Source organism: Pocillopora verrucosa, chromosome 10 (assembly GCF_036669915.1).
Source record: "Pocillopora verrucosa isolate sample1 chromosome 10, ASM3666991v2, whole genome shotgun sequence".
Classification (NCBI taxonomy): domain Eukaryota; kingdom Metazoa; phylum Cnidaria; class Anthozoa; order Scleractinia; family Pocilloporidae; genus Pocillopora; species Pocillopora verrucosa.
Window position 1 is genome coordinate 20,015,790 of NC_089321.1, and position 26,189 is coordinate 20,041,978.

The 26,189-nt window shown below is 37.5% G+C and overlaps 2 protein-coding genes across 2 annotated transcripts; one reads left to right on the forward strand and one right to left on the reverse strand.

The window, feature by feature from the left end:
• Positions 1-263: 263 nt before the first annotated feature.
• On the forward strand, positions 264-6,348 carry LOC136283759 (tetratricopeptide repeat protein 28-like). The gene is made up of 4 exons (XM_066172956.1): positions 264-327; positions 2,531-2,689; positions 2,849-4,390; positions 4,631-6,348. Exons 1-4 carry the CDS (start codon positions 264-266, stop codon positions 6,346-6,348), a joined length of 3,483 nt encoding a protein of 1,160 aa, XP_066029053.1.
• A 13,546-nt stretch (positions 6,349-19,894) lies between these two features.
• LOC136283760 (melanocortin receptor 5-like) lies at positions 19,895-20,752 on the reverse strand. Its single transcript, XM_066172957.1, has one exon. The coding sequence runs from the start codon at positions 20,750-20,752 to the stop codon at positions 19,895-19,897; it is 858 nt and encodes a 285-aa protein (XP_066029054.1).
• Positions 20,753-26,189: the final 5,437 nt, after the last annotated feature.

Here is a 26,189-nt window from a genome sequence, read left to right on the forward strand (position 1 = left end):
TTCTGAAAGTCAGTGTCACCAGCATTGCTCAGTGACCCTACAGTGATCGGCACATTTGCTATCGTCCTCTTCGCAGTGATTACGGAATGAAGACTTCAAATACAACTTGCTCTCCTGAAGCCTCTTCCGAACTTCTTTACACCAATCCTTTTCTGCTCCCACGCGTTCCAATTCGTCCATAATTTTGAGAAAATCCTTGAAACCATCCACTCCCTCAGCTGTGGTATTGTCTTAACCTCTATAGAACGCCATACATCTTAGAAATGGCCTTTGACATTTGCAAATTGCAGAATACCGGCTCTTTACCCCTTTCGGATCGCTACCAGGGTGTGTCGGATACTGGCACACTGAACTTTGGCGCCAGAACTTCCCATAAGTGTGCCTATGCTTTGTGCAGACCCACATTTTGCCATAACCGAGTCTTCTACATGGAACAGACCAGCCCTTGCAAAAATAAGCTCTCCTTTACAACATAAATATACCTAATTGTTGGAAAAATGAGTTGACAAGTAACGTAATAATTTATTTCCTCAAAAATCGCGGGGTCCTTTTCCACAATAACTCCCCAGAGTTCTGAATAGAGACTTTCATAAAGACAGTTGTGTAGACAACATTTCACTTATTCCTTCCGACTAGAATTCTGATCTAAAAGGCGATGTTATCGCCGCTTTATTACGAGGAGAGAAGCAATTCAGGATAATTTCACAATTGAATTACGTGACAGTGGTCACAGTGTATTTCGGTGTGTGCTGTTGTCGCCGGTTATACTAAATAGAATCCTGTAGTTTGGTTTTTAAATGTTCATACAGGTTTTAGTAGCGTAAGCTGTCAGGACTCAAATATGAAATAACAGAAGCCAAATTTTTAAAAAAGAGTTTGCGAGCGCTAATCAAATTATGTTATTCAATACGTTGTTGTTGACGTCTTTCGTCACAAGATAATAAAATTCGTCAAATTTTCAAATTTTGGCCTTTTCAAATGTTTAAAGTATTAATTGGTGTGGTATTAAAGCTCTGTCCTACTATATTTTCTTCTTAAAAGATTTATTGAGCTACTCATAGAAAACTGTCGGAGTTTGCTCAATGAACTAATTTGCATAATCGGCTGTCTCTCTAGCAATACCGCTAAAAGTTTAAAGTCACCTCTGCGAAGAAAATCAATAAGTGCAAGATGTTTTTATATTTTTCTGCAGCCAAACATCTTATTAGCAGAAATCAAGCGGAGTTTTTAATGGTCTGGTCTGGACTTGAGCAATATCAACCAAGAAAGAAAGAGTACTTTTGACCAATTTCAGAAGCTATCCACGAGTGTTTTTAAATAAATTATGACGAGCCTCTGAATGAACGAATATCAAGATTGAAATTCATTTTATACACCTTATATATCACGCAGTTTAAGGGTACAAAATATTTTTTGCTGCATGCGGTGTGATACGAGGACCGGGCTTTTTAACTTTTGAAATTTTCGATGTCGCAAGAGGTCAAAAAAAGGCCTTCTGCAGCTTTTACTTTTGAGAGCTCTAAAAATTTATTTTAACGTATTTCCAAAAACTAATGTGGTTTTATATACTTGTTACCATAGATAGTTTATTGGGCAAAGTTTGAGGGAAAACCTTTTTCCGATGCGAAACGCCCTGGACCGCTCTTACAGAGATCGCCTCTAAAGTCATGTTATGTTGTGCAAAAAATCGCCACCGGATGAAATGAATTCGCAACAAAGCTGGAGTTCGTCAAACTTCTGAGGCCTCAAAATGTTTTCAAATATTCCATGTCATATTGTGGAATGTCGAGAAATCTTCCAGAGAGTTGTTGTAAAAGGTTATCTCTCTTGTTAGCCTAAGAATTGAAACGCTTAAAACTTGAATGCATGTAGCTTGATTCCAAGACGCTTTATTGTAAATAAGTTCTGACGGCCGGTAAAAATGCAGATAGAAAACGAAGCATTACATTTATACGGCAAAACACTCTTTACTGGTTTCTTTGCGGAATACTAGCAACACAACATCATTGATTCCTCAAGATTATCAAATGCACTAATGGAGGGCTAACGCTCGAAACGTCAGCTTCAGAAACTCATTACGATGGCCAATTTACATTGTCAACTCAATTGGTAAAGCCAAATAGTTTTGTAATACCCCACCAAAGTTTATTTCAAAACCTACCCCGTTGATTAATGTTGTTTATAAAAACTATGCATGAGAAAAGTTCTCATTGCAAAAGTTAAGATAAATGCTGTCAGTTTTGTTTATCTTTGCCCTGAGACTTTCAAGTCATGTAATGTTCTGCATAAATCACAACTTGAGTAAAATGAAAGGTGACAAACTTATTTATCTTCACTTATTTTTTTGTTTTATGGGGATATTGTGACTTCTAACACTTTCAGCTTGTTACAAATAGTTTCTGGGTGTAATCGACCCAGCCCGTTTTTGTAGCTTAACATGTGTGTTCCTGCTTGTACTGACTCGTTATTAATCTAGGTTATCGACTCATTTAGTATTGTGTTACTAAAACTGATGTTTCCCTGATTACAGGAGAGGATGGCAATGGAAACCTAACAGCAGAAGCCATGACACCTTTCATGAGCATCGTCTTATTTGTTGCCCTGTTCTTGCTCAACTCAGATCGCTTTCAGAAAGCCGTTGAGATATGCAGCGAATGTTTGATTTTGCTAAATAGCACCGATCAAAACAGCAAAGACCAATTTGATTCAGTACTGCTACAATTTTACAGCGACATCTATACCGTTCTTTTCAGCGCTTATCGTCATATCTCTGATGACATAAGTGCGGAAAGATACGGGAGGAAACTGTTTGCCTTATACAGCGAGTCTGGAATTATGCTTTATAAAGTTGGTGAAAACCTAAAAGCGAAGGAATATTTTGGGAGGGCCCTTGCCATAACAACAGAAATTGGCGACAGAAAGGGAGAAGCATTCTGTTACGGAAACCTAGCTACTGTGTTTAAGTCGCTTGGCCAATACGACAAGGCTAAAGAGTATCTCCAAAAAGCGCTTGTCATCACAACTGAAATTGGCGACAGAAAAGGGGAAGCATCATGTTATGGAAACCTAGGTTCTGTGTTTAAGTCGCTTGGCCAATACGAAAAGGCTAAAGAGTATTACCAAAAAGCACTTGTCATCAGAACTGAAATTGGCGACAGGCAAGGGGAGGCAACTGACTACGGAAACCTAGGTACTGTGTTTAACTCGCTTGGCCAATACGACAAGGCTAAAGAGTATTACCAAAAAGCGCTTGTCATCAAAACTGAAATTGGTGACATAAAAGGGGAAGCATCACATTATGGAAACCTAGGTACTGTGTTTCTGTCGCTTTGCCAACACGACAAGGCTAAAGAGTATCTCCAAAAAGCGCTTGTCATCACAACTGAAATTGGCGACAGAAAAGGGGAAGCATCATGTTATGGAAACCTAGGTACTGTGTTTTATTCGCTTGGCCAATACGACAAGGCTAAAGAGTATCACCAAAAAGCGCTTGTCATCAGAACTGAAATTGGCGACAGACAAGGGAAAGCATCATGTTATGGAAACCTAGGTAATGTGTTTGAGTCGCTTGGCCAATACGAAAAGGCTAAAGAGTATTACCAAAAAGCGCTTGTCATCACAACTGAAATTGGCGACAGACAAGGGGAAGGATCATGTTATGGAAGCCTAGGTGCTGTGTTTGTGTCGCTTGGCCAATACGACAAGGCTAAAGAGTATCTCCAAAAAGCGCTTGTCATCACGACTGAAATTGGCGACAGACAAGGGGAGGCAACTGACTATAGAAACCTAGGTACTGCGTTTCAGTCGCTTGGCCAATACGACAAGGCTAAAGAGTATCTCCAAAAAGCGCTTGTCATCACAATTGAAATTGGCGACAGAAAAGGGGAAGCATCATGTTATGGAAACCTAGGTATTGTGTTTAATTCGCTTGGCCAATACGACAAGGCTAAAGAGTATCACCAAAAAGCGCTTGTCATCACAACTGAAATTGGTGACAGAAAAAGGGAAGCATTATGTTATGCAGACCTAGGTACTGTGTTTCATTCGCTTGGCCAATACAAAAAGGCTAAAGAGTATCACCAAAAAACGCTTGTCATCACAACTGAAATTGGTGACAGAAAAGGGGAAGCATCATGTTATGGAAACCTAGGTGCTGTGTTTCTGTCGCTTGGCCAATACGACAAGGCTAAAGAGTATCACCAAAAAGCGCTTGTCATCAGAACTGAAATTGGCGACAGAAAAGGGGAGGCAGCTGACTACGGAAACCTAGGTACTGTGTTTAATTCGCTTGGCCAATACGACAAGGCTAAAGAGTATCTCCAAAAAGCGCTTGTCATCAGAACTGAAATTGGCGACAGAAAAGGGGAGGCAACTGACTACGGAAACCTAGGTTCTGTGTTTAATTGGCTTGGCCAATACGACAAGGCTAAAGAGTATCTCCAAAAAACGCTTGTCATCACAACTGAAATTGGCGACAGAAAAGGGGAAGCATCATGTTATGGAAACCTAGGTACTGTGTTTAAGTCGCTTGGCCAATACAACAAGGCTAAAGAGTATCTCCAAAAAGCGCTTGTCATCAAAACTGAAATTGGTGACAGACAAGGGAAAGCATCATATTATGGAAACCTAGGTACTGTGTTTCAGTCGCTTGGCCAATACGACAAGGCTAAACAGTATCTTCAAAAAGGGCTTGTCATCGCAACTGAAATTGGTGATAAGGAAGGGGAAGCAGCACATCTTGCAAACCTTGGAAATGTGTCTAGAACTGTTGGTGATTATGAAGCTTCGGAAGTATGTTTGGAGAAAGCTTTATTCATATCCAGAGATATTGGAGCTGGAAGAAGAGAGTTCGAAATCCTTCGAGGCTACGCCGTTTTGTATTTACTTCAAAATAAAATCAAAGACTCTCTGTCGTGTCTTCATCTGTGCATTGAAAAGTATGAGGAGCTGAGATATTTTTTGGGCGCCAATGATGAGTTCAAAACATCATTGCTTGAGCACTCAGGAATATTTCCCTACAAGCTGCTTTGTACTTTGCTCTGTGACACCGGAAATGCTCGGGATGCTCTCTATGTTGAGGTGTTGGGTCGAGCTAGAGGCCTATCAGACTTAATGGCAGAGAAGTACTCGGTTGAAACGCACATCTTTGCTAATCCACAATCTTGGTTTGGCATTGAGAACATTTTAAGGAAGAAAAATAACTGTACTTGTCTGTACATTTCTTATTTTCAGAATGTTCTGCATTTGTGGATCTTGAAAACAAGTGGAGTCCTTCACCATAGAAGAATATCAGTAGAAGAGAATCTACTTCAGGCTGGGTTGCCCAAAGATTTATCTTTGAGTCAATTTTTGGATGATAATTTCCGGGGTCTTGGTATTTTGCCTACTAAAGATTGTGAAGATCGGTCTTTAAATACGATTAACGTGCAACCTCTCCCCCCCGCACAAAAGAGCTCAGCAAGATTGCGACTCGTCGAGGAGGACGAGGACAAGGAAGTCATTTCAAGTCTATCTTTGTGTTACAAAATTTTTATTGCTCCCGTTTATGATTTGCTGGAGGAGCCTGAAGTCATCATCGTTCCTGACCGCAGTTTGTACAAAGTTCCATTTGCTGCACTGAATGAAAAGGAGGGAGCCGAATACCTCTCGGAGACTCATAAGATCCGTGTCATTCCTTCTTTGACAACACTCAAGATTATTCAAGATAGTCCAGAGGGCTATCACAGTAACACTGGTGCCTTGATAATAGGAAATCCCAAGGTTCATTGGCTGCCGTCATTGCCATGTGCAAGAAAGGAAGCGGAGATGGTTGGACGACTGATGCGTGTTCCGCCTCTGGTAGAAGAGAAAGCAACGAAGCAGGCGGTGCTTGAGCGGATAGGTTCAGTAAGCCTGATACATTTTGCTGCCCATGGCAACGCCCAAAGAGGAGAAATTGCCCTCTCCCCCATTCCTATTCCCAACAATCCAAATCCTATCCCACCACAGGAAGCTTACATGTTGACGATGGCTGATGTCTCACTAGTGAAAGTTAGAGCTAAACTGGTGGTACTTAGCTGCTGTCACAGTGGAAGAGGTGAGATAACAGCCGAGGGAGTGATAGGAATTGCCCGTGCGTTCTTAGGATCTGGTGCTCGCTCGGTGTTAGTTGCGCTGTGGGCCATTTCAGACTTAGCAACGGAGCAGCTGATGAATCGGTTCTACAAACACCTTGTTGAAGGAGAAAGTGCCAGTGAATCCCTTCATCAGGCCATGAAGTGGATGAGAAAAAACGGCTCGAACAAAATGTCTGATTGGGCTTCGTTTACGCTGATTGGAGATGATGTGAGGCTCGAGTTTGACAAGTAGAGGTGAGACTCGGTCAGAACAGGTATTTCATAAATGAAAGTTAAATTAGATGTAAAGGTGGCTTTGACTTACTGGTCGCTGACTGTCGGCGGGAATCCTTTGTCACCATGAATACCAAAGCTACTTTTATACCATTTTTTTCGGTTTCTTTCAAATAGTAACAATTGATTCTCCCAATTAGATGTAAAATATATAATCTCGAAAGCGCCTTTCTGCCAATCAGATACAAGTACACATTTGCCTACATATTGCGCCTGGTGTAACTGTTTATTTATAATTGTTTTTCTTCTTTACGTTTGTTGTAGGAAAGAGGATGAGAATATCTCGAAGGAAACAGACCTTAGAGACTTTTAAATGGATGAACAAATAGAACGAGTAAAGAAAATACTCTATCCGTTATTTTATTGTGTAATTAAAGAATGGGCAATCTTCAATTAAGCATATTGATTATAATTTTTTTTGCGTTTTTTTTCCGATCTTCTCAGAAGGAAGTATTGGTTACGTATTCGAGAGAGATTTTATTCTGCGCAAAAATGATCTTATCCGGCCGATATAAGTAGCACGAAACGTTATGGACGAAGGGCTCTTAAGTAAAGTGAAATCAGGAAAGTTGAAACAGTAGTTTAAGCATCAAAAATGAGCCAGTTGTCTTAAAGGATTTTCGCTCAAAGTCTTTAATTTTTTTTATAGGTTTCGTTCACAGAATCCTAAATTTTTGACAAAAAGGCTTAAAAGAAACCTTTCCTTATGGTCATTTCCAGTACCACTTCTTAGTGCTTAAAAGACTGAAAAATACATGTATTTCTAAATAGGACAATGGAAAAAGCTATCAAAGTCAAGAATTGTATTACTATAAAGTGGAAAAGCTACGGCAGCAATATTTTGAAACTGGTTCAATAAGTCACTTAAGCAACGTAATGTTTGATACGTTATAATTTATTCATGGTGATTTAATCGTTTTTAAGTCAGGTTATTGTCAGAAAGTTGGTTTGGGAATAAAAATATTCTTGTTTTTACCATACTTTTATACACTCCTCTTTTTTTGGGAAACTTTCTTAAGGGATTATGCAGTAATTCCAAAGACGCTAAAATAAAAGACAGCTTAAGAGAAATCTTAGAAAATATCGCGAACGTCTGTTTTAACCAGGTTACAGAGTAAAACAGAAAGCACTGTTGTTCATTGTTAAGGCGTGAATTTGTCTGATCGTTTCTCCTCCGCCCATGTGACTTGATTCTCGTCCTACAATCAAAAAATTTCTGGCGATGAAGTTCTGGTGATCAGCATTCCAGTGTCAAATAGTAATCCTAATACATGTATCACTAGATATAGCGTCAAATGATCTTATTATGGGAGCCAAACGAGTTTTTCATCCCTTCATTTGATGTAAATGACATTAATTTCATTCTTGAGGCATGAAAAAGTGATTGCATGCACGAAAAAAAGGTTCGATCATGTCACGTTTCCTTGATATGGTGTCCTTCTCATCTCCTTCTTTAGCTATTTCTAAGGGCGTTTAACATTACACTTATTATTCCGAACGTTAATATACCTGAACTATGAGTATCAGCGCATGAGGAATTCTCATTCCTACCCCAACCTACACGTCCCAAACCCCTTCCCTCCTCCACTTCGCTCTGCTTAAAAAAGGAAATTGAAGAGGTGGATTCTGGCCGGTTTTGTTCGGAAACCTTTCTGTGAGTTATGTTTCTTATGAATCAAGAACATCGATTATTCGTACCCCAACCTACTTGCCCCAACCTCCCTCCCTCCCCCACTCCGTTCTGCTTCAAAGAGCGCATATAGTAGTAATCAGTTTGCTGGATAAATTTTTTTTTCTTTGCCTACAAGCATCTCTCTCGACGTGAAATTAATTTCCATTCCTTAAAAAAAAAATCTCGAAAATTGTTCACATTTCTTAGCTTCCTTAATCAACCATCATGGATAACGAGCTGTAACATATAGATGTTTATAACATAGCTAGTAAATTTGTGTAATCAAACTCAATTTTCATATCCTATTTCCAGCTTTGTCTCCTGCATCTAAAAGCTGATAGTAGCCACTTAGAAGCCTGCTGATACTCTACTAACAGTATAAAAAGCGCTACTTTGTGTCGGAAATGAGACTAAAGAATCTGCTATGTTCCGAAACTTCACGTTTTATTTAATAAAATCAACTTAATCTCCCGCTCTCCCTCTCACCGTTCTCTGTCTCACGCTCCGGTCTCTCTCATTGTAAATATATAATATGATCGTATTGTTCAATCATCTGTCACTTATCGCAAAAAAACCAACCGGAAATCAATTAACGTTGAATAATCTCTCACATTTGTTTTGCTGAGAAAGAAATGCAAAATTCCACAAAAACCCAAAAGCTACAAACATATTCAACAACGATCTATTCTTGCCCAGTAATTTGAGCGAGGATTTTTCCTTTGTTTTTAAAGAGGGAGCTGGGTTTGTGATTGATATGTGTCAGTCAATGAAGTTTCAGTCAGATAGAGAATATTTAGGTCAAAATTATAAAGATACAGGATACTTGAAGAAATTCAATGGAATGGAAAATATTTTAAATAGCTGATTGCAGAGTATCTAATTGGAACTTTAGGGATACAAACTGCAGGAATTAATGGAATACAGGATAGTTAGGCCAATAAATCATAGGAAATGGGATACTCAAACTAATTTTTTCTTGGAAACCTGCAAATAATACATTGAAACCTACAATCAAACCTGTTCTAAGTAGCCTTTTTGTATTGTCCTCCAGCTGACACAAGACACAATAAAATTAAAAAAAACTGCAATCAACAATCCATAATGTAATTGGTGCATTTTAATTAGTTATTAAACCATTTTTTGTGTGTATAAATTGTGTAAACATAACATCTCTTCTGATCAACCTACATGTATAAATGACGAATTACATGATATGCAACAAATTAAATATGCTTGCTGATAATTTCACTGACAACCTTATTGTATATATATATTTTTTCAGAATTTCAACACGTTACAGAGTGTATATATTTGAATGGATACCAGGGTGCCAGCCCAACTGCCAATCAAGTTGCATGTAGGTATACATCACAAATTACAAATTTCATTCCTGTTCTAAAGATACAACTTGTCCATACAGACAAATATATCTGATTGCATTGGCAAAAACATGCCCATTATGTTGCAAGATTGACATTTGAGTTCACACCCTGCCAGAGCTTAGCTAACAGGTGAACACCCTGTGGTTGGAGGCTTGTTGAACATGTTAAGTTAAGCAAGTTGAACTTGTTAAGCAGCAGGCTTAGCAGAGGCTGCAAAAACCTAATTTTTAGGTTTTGGTTGAAGGTGGGCATTGCCTGCCTTCAAGCCAGCCTGGTTAAAGAAAATGCAGGGGATTGAATGTTTAAGCTAGTGCCCACATGCAGCGTGGCCACCAAACAATCCAAAGGTGACTTGCAAATGACTCTGTATGGAAACCTCAGGGGGTGGAGAGGATAGAGTTTTGAAACCCTTTGGTAGACTGGCATTTTTCTCTGTAAATTCATTGTCAGACTCATACTTCATGGCATCACTTCTCATACACTTAATCATTTTGGCCAGGGGTGGGGTGGGGTGGGGTTAAAAATGTTCAATTTTGAAAGTTTTTTTCTGCGATATTCACTTTGAGTTTGTTGTTTTTTTGGGTCTGTTTTAGTGATTTCACTCAGATATAACTAGACATATACATATACATATACATAATTATACATATACATATACATATACATATACATATACACACCTGTTTTGAAATAATGCCATTTGAAAAAAATACATGAAATATATATACCTTTTGTTTTCTCACCAAAAAGTGTCTCTTTTTCTATGTTTACGATATTAATGAGCTATGTTATAAGCCACATGAATATGGTTGTCAATTGCAACATCAGTGACCACATATTTCTATTACTTTTGTACAGAATTTGTAACAAATATTAGTGAGATCACAAAGTGGAAATGCAACAATTGCAAGACAAAGATAATTTGCACCAATAAATTCAAAACTTTAAAATCCTTTCTTCACAATGGGGCAACTTAGAAGAAGAGGGAAAATTCTCTAATTACATCGCAAATTAACTTTCTAATGATTAAATGCTCTATGTAATATGCCACAAATATGGTTGTCCATTTTTTTATTACTAACTGCATATTTCTCACATTTTGTTACAAAATATGTTGTAAGTTATATGCAGGAAAATAACAATCTTGGTTTGTTGGAGAATTTTGTATTTGATCAACAAATTGTGCTGTAATTGATGTTTTATTTGATCTAATCATCTTTTTTATATTGAATCGATATCACTGACTATTACTTTTTTTCAGAATTTGCTGCAAATGCTGTAGCACAAATGAACACCAAACAACTAGCAGATAGGAACAGAGGTAATGCACCAATAAATTCAAACTTTTAAAATCCCCCTTTCAACCTGGGGCAACTCAGAAAAAAAGGTCTGCAAAGTTTAGCATAATGATTAAAACCTTAGTGAAGATGGAAAGTCATTTATGCCTAAAATATGAACCACAAGTGCTAAAACCCACTAACTACTGCTAGCACAAACAATTATTGTATCATTTTGTTCATACATTCACTTGTCATTCTCATGAACCCAAATCACCTGTGTTGTTGCATCAAACAATTAAAAATGTTAACTATAAATCACTGGTACAGGGAAACAGAAAAATAGCACTAACTATCAATTGCCTTTTACAAAAATTAACTATTAAATCCAACACTTGGAGTAGGGAATTTGAACAACACTTTGGCCCCAGGAACAAACTAATCTTCAAAACTCCAAATGCCTGTGGAGATTGCTGTGATGTTGAAGCTCCAAATTGACGGATACATATTTATGTACCATACCCAGCCTATGAAATTTGATCAAATCTTATCATTCGATCGTTCGATTTTTATCAGACAGAGGGTATGCTAAAAGCAACTGACTTGGAAGTATATGGAAAGAAAATGTGTCGCCTAACGAGGCAATTGGTAGTGTTGGACCAATTTGTTGCTGGGGTAATATTGGTGAATATTAGTGTCCTAGTAACGAGGTTGTTGCGAAGGAAGATCTATCTTAATGCGCAGCCGGTTTGTTGCAGCAATGATGGCCTCACAAGAAGATAAATATCAAAAGAATTTTGGCCCTTGACAGCCATTCACGTTCCAGTTCACTATGGATTAAGTGGTCTCTGTAACTTGTAATAGCCCACTCATTTCTTCACATACCTTGCTCTTTAGGAAATTGATTCGCCTTACACGACCATATCGATAGTTATGGTTACATGGCTTCTTGTTCTACTTAAAAACTATATTAGAAGAAAAATATTAGCTATTGGTTTATTTGACATCTCACTTTGGTTTATGGGCTTAATATAAAGTCAGTTATTTGCATATCTGTTTTTCATTGTCAAGATTATTTGCGAGTTTAAGCTCTCTTCTTTAAGTTTGTTCACAAAGATTTTCATTAAAAATATCAATTTAATTGACACCCATCTTATGTTCGATGCCATAGCTTTACACTTTGTATGACGTTCATGAGCCAAACGCCTGTTTCTTCACGACACATCTCGTAAAATAGGGCAAGAGATTGAAAAAAACAAAAATAAGAATATATGTTGAGCGCGCTTGAGGACGGTTGTTAAATTTTTTCATCATAAAATTGAGAAACTACCTTACTGAGCCTATCAGAGGATTTTGTTGTCGGTTTTTTTTTCTATCATTATTTCAAAGATTGAAAACACATCAGGAAGTTCTTATCTGTCCCTTTAAACACATTATGATATATAGAAAAGAAATATAGTGTCAATCATGATCGCATAAGATCTATAACCCCTTCATGTCGAGATAACTTTGTTATCACCTGCCCCTTCGCACAAGATGCCATTTAAAGCATGCATGGCCAGAATTATTGTGGCCTTTTTACATCATAGCGTTACTTTATCTCAGCGATTGACTAAACACAAAGCGTGCGCAAGATTTGAACGGAGCCGAAAAGTTCCCAATGAATTTGGTTGAGGACACTTTTAGCATTTACAACCAGTTGTTCTTGTTCGGTGGACGACTTCGCATAACAGCAACAAAGGAAGATAAAAGCACAGGAACCGACCAAAAAGAAGTGGAAAGATGAAGGAAAGAAAACAGGGCGCTTAAGACATGATATTTTCCTAATCAGGGAACAAATGTGGAAAAAAGGGAAATTTTAAACGCGCTTGTTAACCCAGTGATTTACTTTTGGAGTAAACAATTGATGTGAAAGTTTGTATCGAGAATGAGGACCAGGTCGTGCATTGACTAAAGGAGGTATACTCCCTAAGTCAATTTGAACTCGAATAAGCCTTATCCGAGTTTAGTTTCCGCCCCGAAGAACGTAATTGAACAACGTTTAATATTGACGGGAATATGACGATGTCAATACAAGTCCTTCAGGATTGTCAATGCTTTATATGTTTGATAAAATCATAGAGAGATTTCAATTCAATTGTGCCTAATTCCTTTGTAGACCATTAGACGGGGACAAAAAATTTCTACGTATCTGAAACAAACATAAAGAAAAACTCAATTACAATCATCACTGTCCCCGAACTGAGAATCATTCAGTGTAGCTCTTTTTGCTAAAAAGAAATCGCCTTTTTAGTGAGGCTTCTTACTAAAAATATACCCTTCCTGCAAAGATTTTTTTCTGTGAGTTCAAATTGTCTTTTTAAGAATCAGATTTTGCGCGCAATAAACGAACAAAAATACATTGTCACATAAACTAACGACAAGGACCCTTTTTTCAATCTTTTTCCTACAAATTAGCCTCCTTCTTTGCTGGATGACATGATGCACGACCTGGGTTATTCTTGTACAAGGTGTAGGAACGCGCTTTCTCATTTCTTTTTGCCTCCAGCAGTAGATTAATGGATTTACAAACGAGTTTAGCATGCTAAGTTAGTATTATCAACTAAGTTGGCCACCGTAGAGTTCAAAAGCTGACGTTTCGAGCGTTAGCCCCTCGTCAGTGTCATTGGAGGAATTCTGGGTTGTGTGTGGATAGCATGGCACAAATTTACCACATTGGTCCGTTTATGGGGAAAAAGCTACAAAGGCCTGTCGCTAAAATGATGAGACACAAACAAACTTGAAGAAGGCAGACAATAACAGCATCAATTACAAACATAGTTGTCATAATCGCCTTGTCTTCTTTGGTAAATCTTTCCACTTCCTCTTGGGGCAGTTTTTGTGCTTTTCTCCTCCTTTGATGTCGACACGTTTCATGATGTAAAATCACATATGCAAACGCAACGAAGAGGATTCACAAATATTCCTTCAGAATAAAATATTAGATACATCTCTAAGGCCTCAAACATTCTACACACGAAGGCAATGATCCAAACTGCAATCAGTGCTATCGTTACTTTCCTATGTGACACTGTTTGGGTAATGCGACGTACATTTGATGGCGATAAATCTCTCAAAAGTAACCCACATTGGATGAAGGCATGAAGCGTCCAAGGTAGAGACATGATATCGAAATGCAAATTTTCAGCTGTTTCACTGGTACGGAGAACTAACAATTGGAATATCCTCCACAGGATCTATGATGACTGGTCAAGAAGACCAGTTAATGTGTCAGTCACTACTAAACAGGCCACCAAGATGTAGCTGTGGTCCTGTTTTCACAGCCATTATCATTAGCAAGTTAAGCAGAACTGTGAATGGGTAAGTGTCGCTGCCAATGATAATAGTGATAATGTAACTAACCTCTTGTGGGACATTTACTCTGTCACCTTCGTTGCTTGCCATCTTTAGAGTTTGTAAAAAAAGAGCACAGAAACGTGATTTGCTGAGTTGGATTCCTTACGGAGATCAATTGAAACGTATGGATCAGTATGTTTGGACTTAAGATTTTTTTTTGAGTACTTTGAGCAACCCGCTCCACTCTAAAGTGCATGTGGCTCCACTCTGGATTTTCTCCAGCTTGAATAGTAGTAATTACCATTTCTTGAATTAATACGTTTGTTAACTTGATCGGTTAAGGTGAATTTAAAGCCTAAAGAGGATAACTCAATCCCATAAATCGATTCTTTGAATATTTGTCCTTTTTTTGAGCACCTTGATGCATCACCACATTTGAGTGTAAATGCTTCCATTTTAGTTTTTGTCTCACATTTATTACAGTAATTGTTAAATACAGTCGCCAATTTTGCCTGAAATCACAAAATGTAAGTGTTGCTAGACTAAGAACGAGGTTAAGTGAGACAAAAAAAAACCCAAAGCAAATAGAGGAGTTGGAATGAGCGGGCTCTCAAGGAGTATGGCGCTGATAGCGAACAATAATCTCCCACATTTAGTTACATGTAGGTTAGAACAGTGAGCTAAAATTATCCCAACTGTGATGAACTGCATGAATGTTTGAGAGAAATCGTACAATTTATTGTACCTATTTGAACTTTATTTTACCTCAAAGGCGATATTAAAAAGGCTAAGAAGAACAGACTCTTCTATATGAACTCAGAGGTTCTCTATTGTGAGTTCGAATTTCATCTATCGCCTGATTCCTTTCAAATGTCTTACACTATTTTTAGCCTGGTAGGTATTGAGCTCACAATTCGATAATCTATGATTTAAATTATTTTGAAACTAAATCCAGTGATTAACCAAGTGACAACTGTTTTTTTCGTCATTCTGATCACTGACGAAAAGGCCAATCGATCAGAGAGGAAGCTTACGAGAGTATAAGAATATCATTCATGAATCTTCTATTTTTTTCATACTGGATTCAATTCAATAACTCATTGCCATAAACAATGATTTTGCCAGCCAGAATCCCATTCTGAATTGATAATGTGTCCGCCCCAAAAGTTATCACATACTTTCTTTTACGATAACTGAACATATTCACGTGTGCACACTGGAAAAAAAAAACTCTTATCCCTGATAACCCTAAGCTCCTTTCAATAATCTTCAATTCGTCAATAAACGCACGTTGCATTAGAAGCCTTTACATAATTGGTTTTATACAAGAGGAAATCAGTTGCAATCTTTGCATACTAAAATAGTGCGAGGGACTGGTAATATTTAAGGTAGCTCTGCAAAAAAAAATAATAATAAAATAAGAAACAAAAAAAAGAAAAAAAGAAAATGAGGCTAATCACTAACAACAACATTTCCAGCAAAGATTTTCCCATCATCTTTAGTAATATTTTTGAGAATCAGATTTTGCATGCGGTAATCAAACTAACTTCAAATCAAACAATCTTCATATAAATCATTAACAATGGAGTTTCGTTTATCTGGTGATAGTATAATGCGAAGAAAAGTGTGCGTAAATAGTTATCAAACTTCTTAGTCCTTCTGCCATATTGTCTTTCATCACTGGATGGCTGAATGTGCGACCTCTCATCTTATACCAGTTACTTTCTTTTAGTCTGCAGCAGTAGATCATTGGATTAACAAGTGGATTATAGATTATTCGACAATATTCACTGAGCCTAAGGCGAATTTTTGTTTTCAGTATTACTGCTTAGATGCTTTCGAATTGTGTTGTAAATATTCGTTTTCAGATGCTGAAGCCATTCTGTTTCAATTTTTTCGATTACTAGAAGCGAGATAAAGAGCCAGTTTCCACAAGAATTTAACAGATTCATCTAATTCAATCAGCAAAAACGTCATGTAATTATTTTGAAAGTGTTAGCCCAAATCTCTTGCACTCTTCGGAATTGAACTTTCTTTATCACGTTCATCAGTTACTCGGTAACACTGACAATACACGAGGCAGCCATTTTGAAATTCTGCGCTCCTGCTAGCATCACCTCGCGCGATATGATATGACGCGACCCTTGATCAATCAGAGCCTGTGCATCTATATAGTCACCGGAGCAATTACTCTGATTAAAATGAATCTACAGATTGATTTTTTTCTTTAAAAACAAATTTTAGTTGGCTGACGACAAATAAAAAAGCTCTACAACTACGGAACATTTATTTAGTGCTATGAAGCTAGAACATGCTAGCTTTGTGTCGTGAAAAGCAAGCTACTCCTTGCTATCGCAATCACTAAAATTGGGCTCGCGAGGCGCGAAGGCCGTAATGAACACAAATTTGGCACCAACTAAAAATTCCAAGTGACTTTAATCAATGTTGGAGAGGAATTGATTTTGATTGATTTTTAACAAATGTGATGCATATTCTGGTGTGGTGTATATATTTTGTACTTAATGTATACATAGTTGACTTTATTAAGTTTTCATTGTATTATAATCGTTAATTCAGAAAGTTACTGCAAGAGAGTTTAATAAACTGTTATTATTATATAAAGTATGGGCCAAGAGGTCGCTCTTAGTTGAAGCTTAAACTGCTTACTGTTTAAATAACCAGATTTCCTCCGCCTTCTTCTCCCTTCGTTTTTGAATATAAGCACTTTTAGTCAAAATCAGTGGTAAATATTACATAAAAATCAATTGACTTGCAGTACACTTCCAGCTCGACACGGCAAACTTCTCTTGAGCGAGTTTAACAAACGCTTCAAATATAGCCAGTAGAGAGGGCAACGCAGCAAATAATCCTGTTCTGGTTAGTTATGTCATTGGTACCATAATCTACACTGTCACTTGTCCCTTTACAGCTCTACTCAACGTGCTGGTGATAATGGCCGTGAAGAGAAGACCACGACTCTGAACCAACAGCAACCTCTTGCTGGCCTGTTTCCTTGATCAACCATCGTACATAGTGTGGAGACTGTTCCTATTATTTTATCTCAGAGGTAGTGTTACGGTTGAAAATGTCCATTATACTTTTATTGCAGTATTGATTATGGCTCCATCACTGTATTTGATTTTGGTTGCTTTCGAGAGTCTCATAGCGTTCAAATTTACGATACGCCACTAGCACGTATAAATAATAATACCTTGAAGATAGCACTTTTTGTAGTTTGGATCATTGCCCTCTTGTGCCGGATTTACAGTGTGTTTTAGTGGATTTAGTACTGCTTCCACAGATGGCAGGCTTTGCCTCTTTTTGATGTGTCGTTTTCGTTGTCTTCACTATTCTGATTTTGTATCATGAAACGCGTCGACACCAAAGGAAGATAATAGTACAGCAACTTCCCTGAGAGGAATTAAATGGAAATGTTAACCAAAAAGAACACGTCGCTTAAGAAAACTGTATTTGTGGTTGGTATTTTTTTTTTAATTTTTTTATCTGCCTTCTCCCACGTGGGTTCTGTCTGATCGTTTTAGCTACAGGCCTTTCTAATATTTGTCCCATCAACGAAGTATTGACGCAAACATTTGCCATGTTAAACCGCTTTTTGATCCAGTGGCATGGGGAAATTTCCTGATCCTCACTGTATATGTGCAGAAGTTGGCAATTCTCTAAGCATGAGAGATGTTTATTTCTTGCAGAGACTGATGAACTGATTTTCAATGTCTTATTTGACATATGTTTCCTCTCATTCCAATTTCTGACTTACCTTTTTTCGGAAAAATAATCAGAATACGGATCTTAAAGGCGAACTTAATGTCTTTGAAGAGTTACTACCTTGTTCAAGGGCTGCTATCACGTTCATGAAAAGTGTCATTGGTAAATTGAAAAGAAGGCTGCTATCTTATTCAAGGGCTGCTATCTTGTTCAAAGGCTACTATCTTGTTCAAGGGCTGCTATCACGTTCATAGAAAGTGTCATTAGGAAACTGAAAAGAGCATCGTTCGCCCTTTGAATAATTGAAGTAATCTCTTGACATAACTTTACCCTAATAATTACTGACCCTCATAAAATCCTATTGTTCTCTCTCAGCATTATATCGGCGATTTCAGCCTGAGAAAGTATTCATATTCAGTCAAGTCCAACTGTCTGAGGAAAACGGTGGCGGTCCTTTTTGGTAGCAGGGAAATTATCAGGGGTAATCCTAAACGCGCTAAAACGTTCAATATTGCAGTGGGCTGGCTGCACTGCAATATTTTTAATAATGCAGCCTGCTTCCAGCAATATTTTTAATATTGCTGCATGACTGTGGTATTTACTTCGTTATTTTTCCACTCAGTAATTTTTGAAAATTCGCGAATGTCCGCGCATAATTTATGATGAAGATCTGAAGTTAAAAAGTAAATGAATACACCATGAGAAGTACCATTCCAGGAGACGTACAGACGAAAACATTTTACAGTTTATTTAGGGCACATCTGACAATGACAGTCTTTCTCACTTATAAGAAATAACAATTTTCGTGCTGTGAGTACTAATTACAACTGACTGATTATAATCTTCGCTCTGGTTTTCGTCTAAAACCTTTTCGCTTAACCCCTGTAACCCTGTTTCTTCCCTTTGTCCATCATATTTTTACTCAACATCATTGTTAAACAGTTTTTCATTTTTTTCCTTGACGTCTATTTCTGCCCTCTTAGGAGTCGCTCCCTGCAAGATTTCACTTGCTTTCCTTTTAAGTGTTGATGAGGTACACTTATACTCCCTAACCCCATCACATGATCGGTGACCAGTGGTTTCTACAATAACTTGTTCTGGCACACCACCTTCGTACAATCGTGTGGCGCAACTTCGTCGAAGGGCAACGGCAGCGGCATTTTCCGACCTCTGGCTCTGCGTTATGAAAATGGCAGATTCGTCTTCCGAAGAATCCTCCATCAAGCTTCAAAACAGTAGCAACTCTTTGCCTTCCAACAAACAACTCAAATAACCAAGTGCATTGCGTTAATATACAATGCAAATTACGTTTGCATGAAATTCAATCACACACCTGAAAGATGTGGAAAGTTACATAATCTTTACAAGGATTTAACAATGACTAAATTCCGGGAAATGAAAAGGGTTATGTAATTTGTATAACTACTAGACAATACGTGCTAATTGCATTGTTGGAGAGAGAAAATAGTAGGAATTCATGAGAGTCAATGATTATATCATCTTTGCAAGTAGTTAACAATGGCTGAATTGGGGAATGAAAAAGGATTATGCAATTTGTATTATTACTGGACAATGCTTGCCAGTTGCATTGTTGGTGTACCAAAACATCAATATGAAGGGGCGACTGAAATCGTCGATGTAATGCAGAGAGAGAACAATAGGATTTTATGAGGGTCAATAATTATAATAGTTAATTACTGAGGTTCGCAGCATTATTGGGTATAATGCTGCGAACCTCAGTAATTATCTATTAAATATTGATAACAATGGCATTAATTGATATATTGCTAATGGTTTCGCGGTAATGCATGATATAAATCAGTACGGTTGACATGGGGGTTTCGCCTCTCAGGTATTGAGGTGATGTTTAAATATACTTCTCAGGAATATAAAGAAAATTACATGACTTCCCTGGTGACTTTAAGCTATAACTTCAAATTAAGACTTCAGAACTGAGTTTGGAAATCAACTCTCAGCCTACAGAGGTGTCTTGTCACAAGTGACTAATACGATTATAATATAGAGCAATAACTTAGGAGTTTGTTTATTGAGTTTAAAATGCAACAGAAAAGTTTACATTAACAAGTTTTTTTTCTGGTTTTCTGCCATAATACCCTACTTCACTATTTTAAATACGAGCTTTCTCATTTCGTTTTGTCTCCAGCAGTAGATCAGTGGATTAACAAACGAGTTTAGTATGCTGCAAGTTTGCCAGATTGATTCATCGATTGGGCAAGTATCAAAAAGGCCTGTAGCTAAACCGATGAAACAGAAATCAGCTGGAAGAAGGCTCAATATAACAGCACTAACTACAAACACTGTTGTCTTAAGCGCCTTGCTCTCTTTGGTAGATCTTTCCACTTCTTCTTGGGGCAGTTGCTGTGTTTTTATCTTCCTTCGATGGCGGCGGGTTTCATGATACAAAATCACGTATGCGAAGGCAACGAGCACGATACATGGAATTGAGATGAGGCTTTTGATATAATTCAAAGCTAGGTACATTTTTAACACACATAAAGTACCACATACGAAACCAATGATCCAAATTGCTAACACCGCTATCTTCAGTTTGTTATGAGTTACAACGTTTGAATAGCGCATCGCATATTTGATCGCTATGAGCCTCTCGAAAGTAACCAACATCAGATGAAGGTATGAAGCAGACGAAAGTGTAGTCACAACACAGACACAAACATTTTCAAGTATTTCACTGCTACTGAGGCCAAATATTAGGAATATCCTCCACAACACATATAACGGTTGGCCAAAGAGACCAGTTAATGCGTCAGTCACCACTAAACAGGCCAGTAAGATGTTGTTGTTAGTTCGGAGTCGTGGTCTTTTTTTGACGACTATAATTACCAGCACGTTAAGCAGAACTGTGAAAGGACAGGCGATGCTGTTAATGCTAATACTGATAATGTAATTAACATTCGGTGGGAATATTACTGTGTCGCCATCTATGCTGGTCATCGTTATAGCGTTCGCAAATGAAACTCGAAGAAGTTTGATGTGTTGAGTTGGATACGTTATTGATATCAGCCGCACAGTTTGTATCATTTCGCTGAATTTTAGATGTTTTTGGGAGGCTTTTATCCACTATCTCCATTTTAGTGTGCATGTGTTTTAACTTGATATTTTCTCACGTATTTCAATTTCTAATTGTATGATTAATTCAGTTTTAAGTTTCTTGTTTCAGACATGTATACCCACAGCCACTTGTTTATCTTGTTTTAAAGATTTAACGACTTATTTTTATTTAAGTTTACAGACCAATTTCAGTTTCTCCATGGTTGAAATACAAAATGCATTCGGAAGGTCAGTTCCGAAGTCCGAATTCCAGTCTGCTAATTTCAAATTATTGAAAATTTAGCCGTTGTCGCACGAAGTATTTTGCTTTGCATCCCCATGCAATGTGTTACATTCATGGCGTTTGGAACTCCAACATCTGTTGGGAATGGCTATAAAACTAACTTTAATGAGAGAGTTTCATGACATATCAACCCAACCAAAATCGAATGTAGTTCAATTCGTCACAAAACCCGACGCATGGATCTCCCATGTCTGCCGTATTACAATTGATGGTATGCATATCTGATAAACAATCATACACTTTCGAAAATGCTATCAGCAATATTTTAATTACGTTATCGTGGTAATATTGAAGGGGGAAATTATCTCGAGAGATTTGTTCAATAGCGCAAATGCTTTACGATGTACTTTCCCTATGACAAATGAAACTCTTTATGAAGCTAACAGCACTACTGATTAGGCATTCAACAATTTATGAGGCTCTCCCATAAACTCCTAATTCTGATTTTTGTATTTTTGATTATTCAAAATATTGATTCTGTTTAGGAAAATTATCAGAACGTTAGCGGATACATTTGTAAATATAAAATGGGGCATAAGAAATTTTTTATCAGTCTGAAAGCGTTTCTAAAACTAGCCAAAGAAAAATTCACCATGTCGAGTTGGTATATTATTGTAAGTCAACTAAGTCTTTGGGATGAACTCTTGACTTCTACTGCTGTTTTGTATCTGATCTATCGCTAAAATAAATGTGCAAATGTTTCCAACAGATTATTATTCTTGCACTAAAAGGGAAAAGGCAGCGAAAAGTTAAGCTTTGAAAAATTCACCATGTCGAGTTGGTAGATTATTGTAAGTCTACTAAGTCTGTGAGATGAACTCATGACTTCTATTGCTGTTTTGTATCTGATCTATCGCTAAAATTAATGTTTTCAACAGATTATTATTATTATTCTTGCACGAGAAGGGAGAAGGCAGCGAAAAGCTAAGCTTTGAATAGTAAGTAGTTTAAGCACCTCCTAAGAATAACTTCTCAGTCCACATTTACAGGACAACACCACAAAAGAAGCTTACGTGGGAACTTTCTTCGCCGCCTTATCAAATGAATCTCCTTCAAGCTCGGCCCAGATATCATTCTTAATCCAAAATAATTAAAATCACTTCCGACTTTTTATTAATCACTAGGTCAAAAATGGTTTCAGCCCATTGAAGTAGTCTCTGTAACTTATAGTAGCCTACTCGTTTCTTCATATACCTTGTTATTTAGGAAATTGATTCGCCCTACACAACCATATAGATATTTATAGTTACATGGCTTCTTATCCTAATTAAAAAACTATATTAGAAGAAAAGTATTAGCTATTAGTTTATTTGACATCTTACTTTGGTTTTATGGGCTTAATTTAAAGTCAGTTATTTGCATTTAGGTTTTTCATTGTCAAAAATATTATTCCTCTTTAGGTTCGTCCACGAAGATTTTCATCAAAAAATACCAATTTATTCGACATTCGTCTCTTCTTCGATGTCATAGTTTTACACTTTGCATGTTTCTTCCATAATACAGGATAGGAGGTAAAAAAAAAAAAAAAAAAAAAAGAAAATATGTAGAGCGCGGTTGAGGACGGTTAATATTGCATCAAAAAATTGATACACTACCTTTTGCTGAGCCTGTTAGAGGTTTTTGTTTTTTGTTTTTTATTATTATTATTTCAAAGATTGAAAACACATCAGGAATTTCTCATCTGTCTCTTTAAACACATTATTATATATAGAGAAGAAATATAGTGTCAATCATGATCGCATAATTATCAGATCTAGTAATTCTTCATGTCGTGATAACTTTGTTATCACCTGCCCCTTAGCACAAGGTGCCATTTCAAGCATGCATGGCCAGAATTATTATGGCATTTTACATCACAGCGTTACTTTTTCTCAGCGATTGACTAAACTCAAAGCGTGCGCAAGATTTGAACGGAGCCGAAAAGTTCCCAGTGAATTTGGTTGATGACACTTTTAGCATCTACAACCAGTTATTCTTGTTCAGTGGACGACTTCGCATAACAGCAACAAAGGAAGATAAAAGTACAGGAACCGATTAAAAAGAAGTGGAAAGATGAACCAAAGAAAACAGGGCGCTTAGGAAATTTGTATCGAGAATGAGAACCAGGTCGTGCATCGACTAAAAGAGGGTAACTCCCCAAGTCAATTTGAAATCGGATAAGTTTAGTTACAGCCCCGAAGAACGTAATTGAACAACGTTAAATATTGACGGGAGTATGATGATGACATTTCTACGTATCTAAAACAAATATAAGAAAAAACTCAATTGACATCATTACTCCGTAGCTCTTTTTGCTAAAGGAAAAATAGGCTGAGGCAAATTACCAAACATGTACCCTTCTTGCGAAGATTTTTTTCCGTGGGTTCAAATAGTCCTTTTAAGAATCAGATTTTGCGCGCAATGTCCGAATCAACACTCCTAACAAAAAATATATTGTCACATAAACCAACGACAAGGACCTTTTTTTCAGTCTTTCTGCCATATTCTCCTTCTTTGCTGGATGGCTGGATGCACGAGCTGGGTTCTTCCTGTACAAGGTGTAAGAACGCGCTTTCTCATTTCTTTTTGCCTCCAGCGGTAGATCAATGGATTTACATACGAGTTTAGCATGCTAATTTAGTATTATCAACTGAGTTGGCCACCGAAAAGAGTTCAAAAGCTGACTTTTTGGGCGTTAGCCCTTTGTCAGAGCTATTGGAGGAATTCGGGGTTGTGTGTGGATGGCATGGCAAAGACTTGCCACATTGGTCCGTTGATGGGGCAAAAGCTACAATGGCCTGTAGCTAAAATGATGAGACACAAAGAAACTTTAGGAAGGCAGACAATAACAGCACCAACTGCAAACGCAGTTGTCATCATCACCTCGTCTTCTTTGGTAAATCTTTCCACCTCCTTTTGGGGCAGTTGTTGTACTTTTATCCTCCTTTAATGTCGACACGTTTAATGATATCAAATCACATATGCGATGGCAACGAAAACGATTCACAAAATAGCGACAAGGCTTGCTTTAGAATAAAATATTAGATATATCTCTAAGGCCTCAAACATTCTACACACGAAGGCAATGATCCAAACTGCAATCAGTGCTATCGTTATTTTCTTATCAGTGACACTGTTTGGGTAGTGCGACGTAATTTTGATGGCAATAAACCTCTCAAAAGTAACCAACATTGGATGAAGGCATGAAGCGTCCAAAGTAGAGAAATGAAATTCATGAAATTGAAATGCAAATTTTCAGCTGTTTCACTGGTACTGAGACCTAACAGTTGGAAAATCCCCAAAAGGATGTATGATGGCTGGCCACGAAGACCAGTTAATGTGTCAGTTACCACTAAACAGGCCAGCAAGATGTATTTGTTGGTCTTGTTTTCACGGCCATTATCACCAGCACCTTAAGAAGAACTGTGAATGGGCAAGTGTTGCTGCCAATGATAATAGTGATAAAGTAACTAACCTCTTGTGGGACATTTGCTCTGTAACCTTCGTTGCTTACCATCTTTAGAATTTTTAAAAGAAAAGCACAGAAACTTGATTTGCTGAGTTGGATTCCTTATAGAGATCAATTGAACCTTACGGATCAATATGATTGGATTTAAGATTTTTTTGAGTACTTTGATCAACTTGAGAATTTCTCCTGCATAAATTGTAGCAATTACCATTTCTTCAATTGATACGGTTGTTAATTTGATTGGTTAGGGTGAATTTAAAGCATAATGATGATAACTCAATCTTATATATGGATATATCGAGCAACTTGATGACGGACTCTTCTATATGAACTCAGAGGTTCTCTACTGTGAGTTCGATGAAGGACTTAAACCACCCTCTTCATCCTCTTCTACCAACACGCCTAGACGATATCTGTCCCTACACCCTAAGGCACAAATCAGGCCAGCTGTACTTTTAAAAAAACGTTACTACTTGTAGAACGAAGCGCACCGAAGACCTTTTCACTTTTAATTATTTTTAGCAAATGTGATGCATGTTCTGGTGTGGTGCACATAATTGGTACTTAATATACACAGAAATGTACATAGTTGATTTTATTAACTTTTCATTGCATTATAACTCGTTAATTCAGTAAGTTACTGCAAGAGAGTTTAATAAACTGTTATAATTATATAAAATATGGGCCAAGAGGTCATTCTAAGTTGATGCTGAAACTGCTTACTGTTTAATAACCAGATTTCCTCTGCCTTTTTCTCCCTTCGTTTTTAAATATAAGCACTTTTATTTTAGCGGTTGATCAAAGTCAAAATCAGTAGTAAATATTAGATAAAAATCAATGGGATCTCATTGACTTGTAATAAGCTTCCCACTCGACACGGCAAACTTCTCTTAGGCGAGGTTAACAAACGCTTCAAACATAACCAGTACAGAGGGCAACATAGCAAATAATCCTGTTCTGGTGAATTATGTCATTGTTACCATAATCTACACTGTCAGTTGTCCCTTTACAGCTCTACTCAACGTACTGATGATAATGGCCGTAAAGAGAAGACCACGACCCTCAACCAACAGCAACCTCTTGCTGGCCTGTTTCCTTGACCAGCCATCGTACATACTGTGGAGACTGTTCCTATTATTTGATCTCAGAAGCAGTGTCATAGTTGAAAATGTCCATTGTACTTTTATTGCAGTATTAATTATGGCTTCATCCCTTTATTTGATTTTGGTTGCTTTCGAGAGTCTCATGGCGATCAAATTGACTTTATGCCACTAGGACGTGTAACTAATAATAACATGAAGATAGCACTTTTTGTAGTTTGGATCATTGCCCTCTTGTGCCGGGCTTACAGCGTGTTTTAGTGCACTTAGCACTGCTTCCATAGATGGTAGGCCTTGCCACTGTTTCATGTGTCGTTTTCGTTATCTTCACTATTCTGATTTTGTATCATGAAACGCGTCGACACCAAAGGAAGATAACAGTGGAGCAACTTCCCTAAGAGGAAATGGAAATATTAACCGAAGAGAACAAGTCGCTTAAGGCAACTGTGTTTGTAGTTGGTGTTTTTTTTTTTGTCTGCCTACTCCCAC

Coding starts and splice junctions, on each gene's coding strand:
- LOC136283760 (XM_066172957.1), bottom strand. CDS start 20,752: ATGACCAGCATAGATGGCGACACAGTAATATTCCCACCGAATGTTAAT.
- LOC136283759 (XM_066172956.1), top strand. CDS start 264: ATGGCCTTTGACATTTGCAAATTGCAGAATACCGGCTCTTTACCCCTT. Junction 2,690..2,848: donor AAATAGCACCGATCAAAACA/GCAAAGACCAAT, acceptor TGCTTTATAAAG/TTGGTGAAAACCTAAAAGCG. Junction 4,391..4,630: donor AACTGACTACGGAAACCTAG/GTTCTGTGTTTA, acceptor ATGGAAACCTAG/GTACTGTGTTTCAGTCGCTT.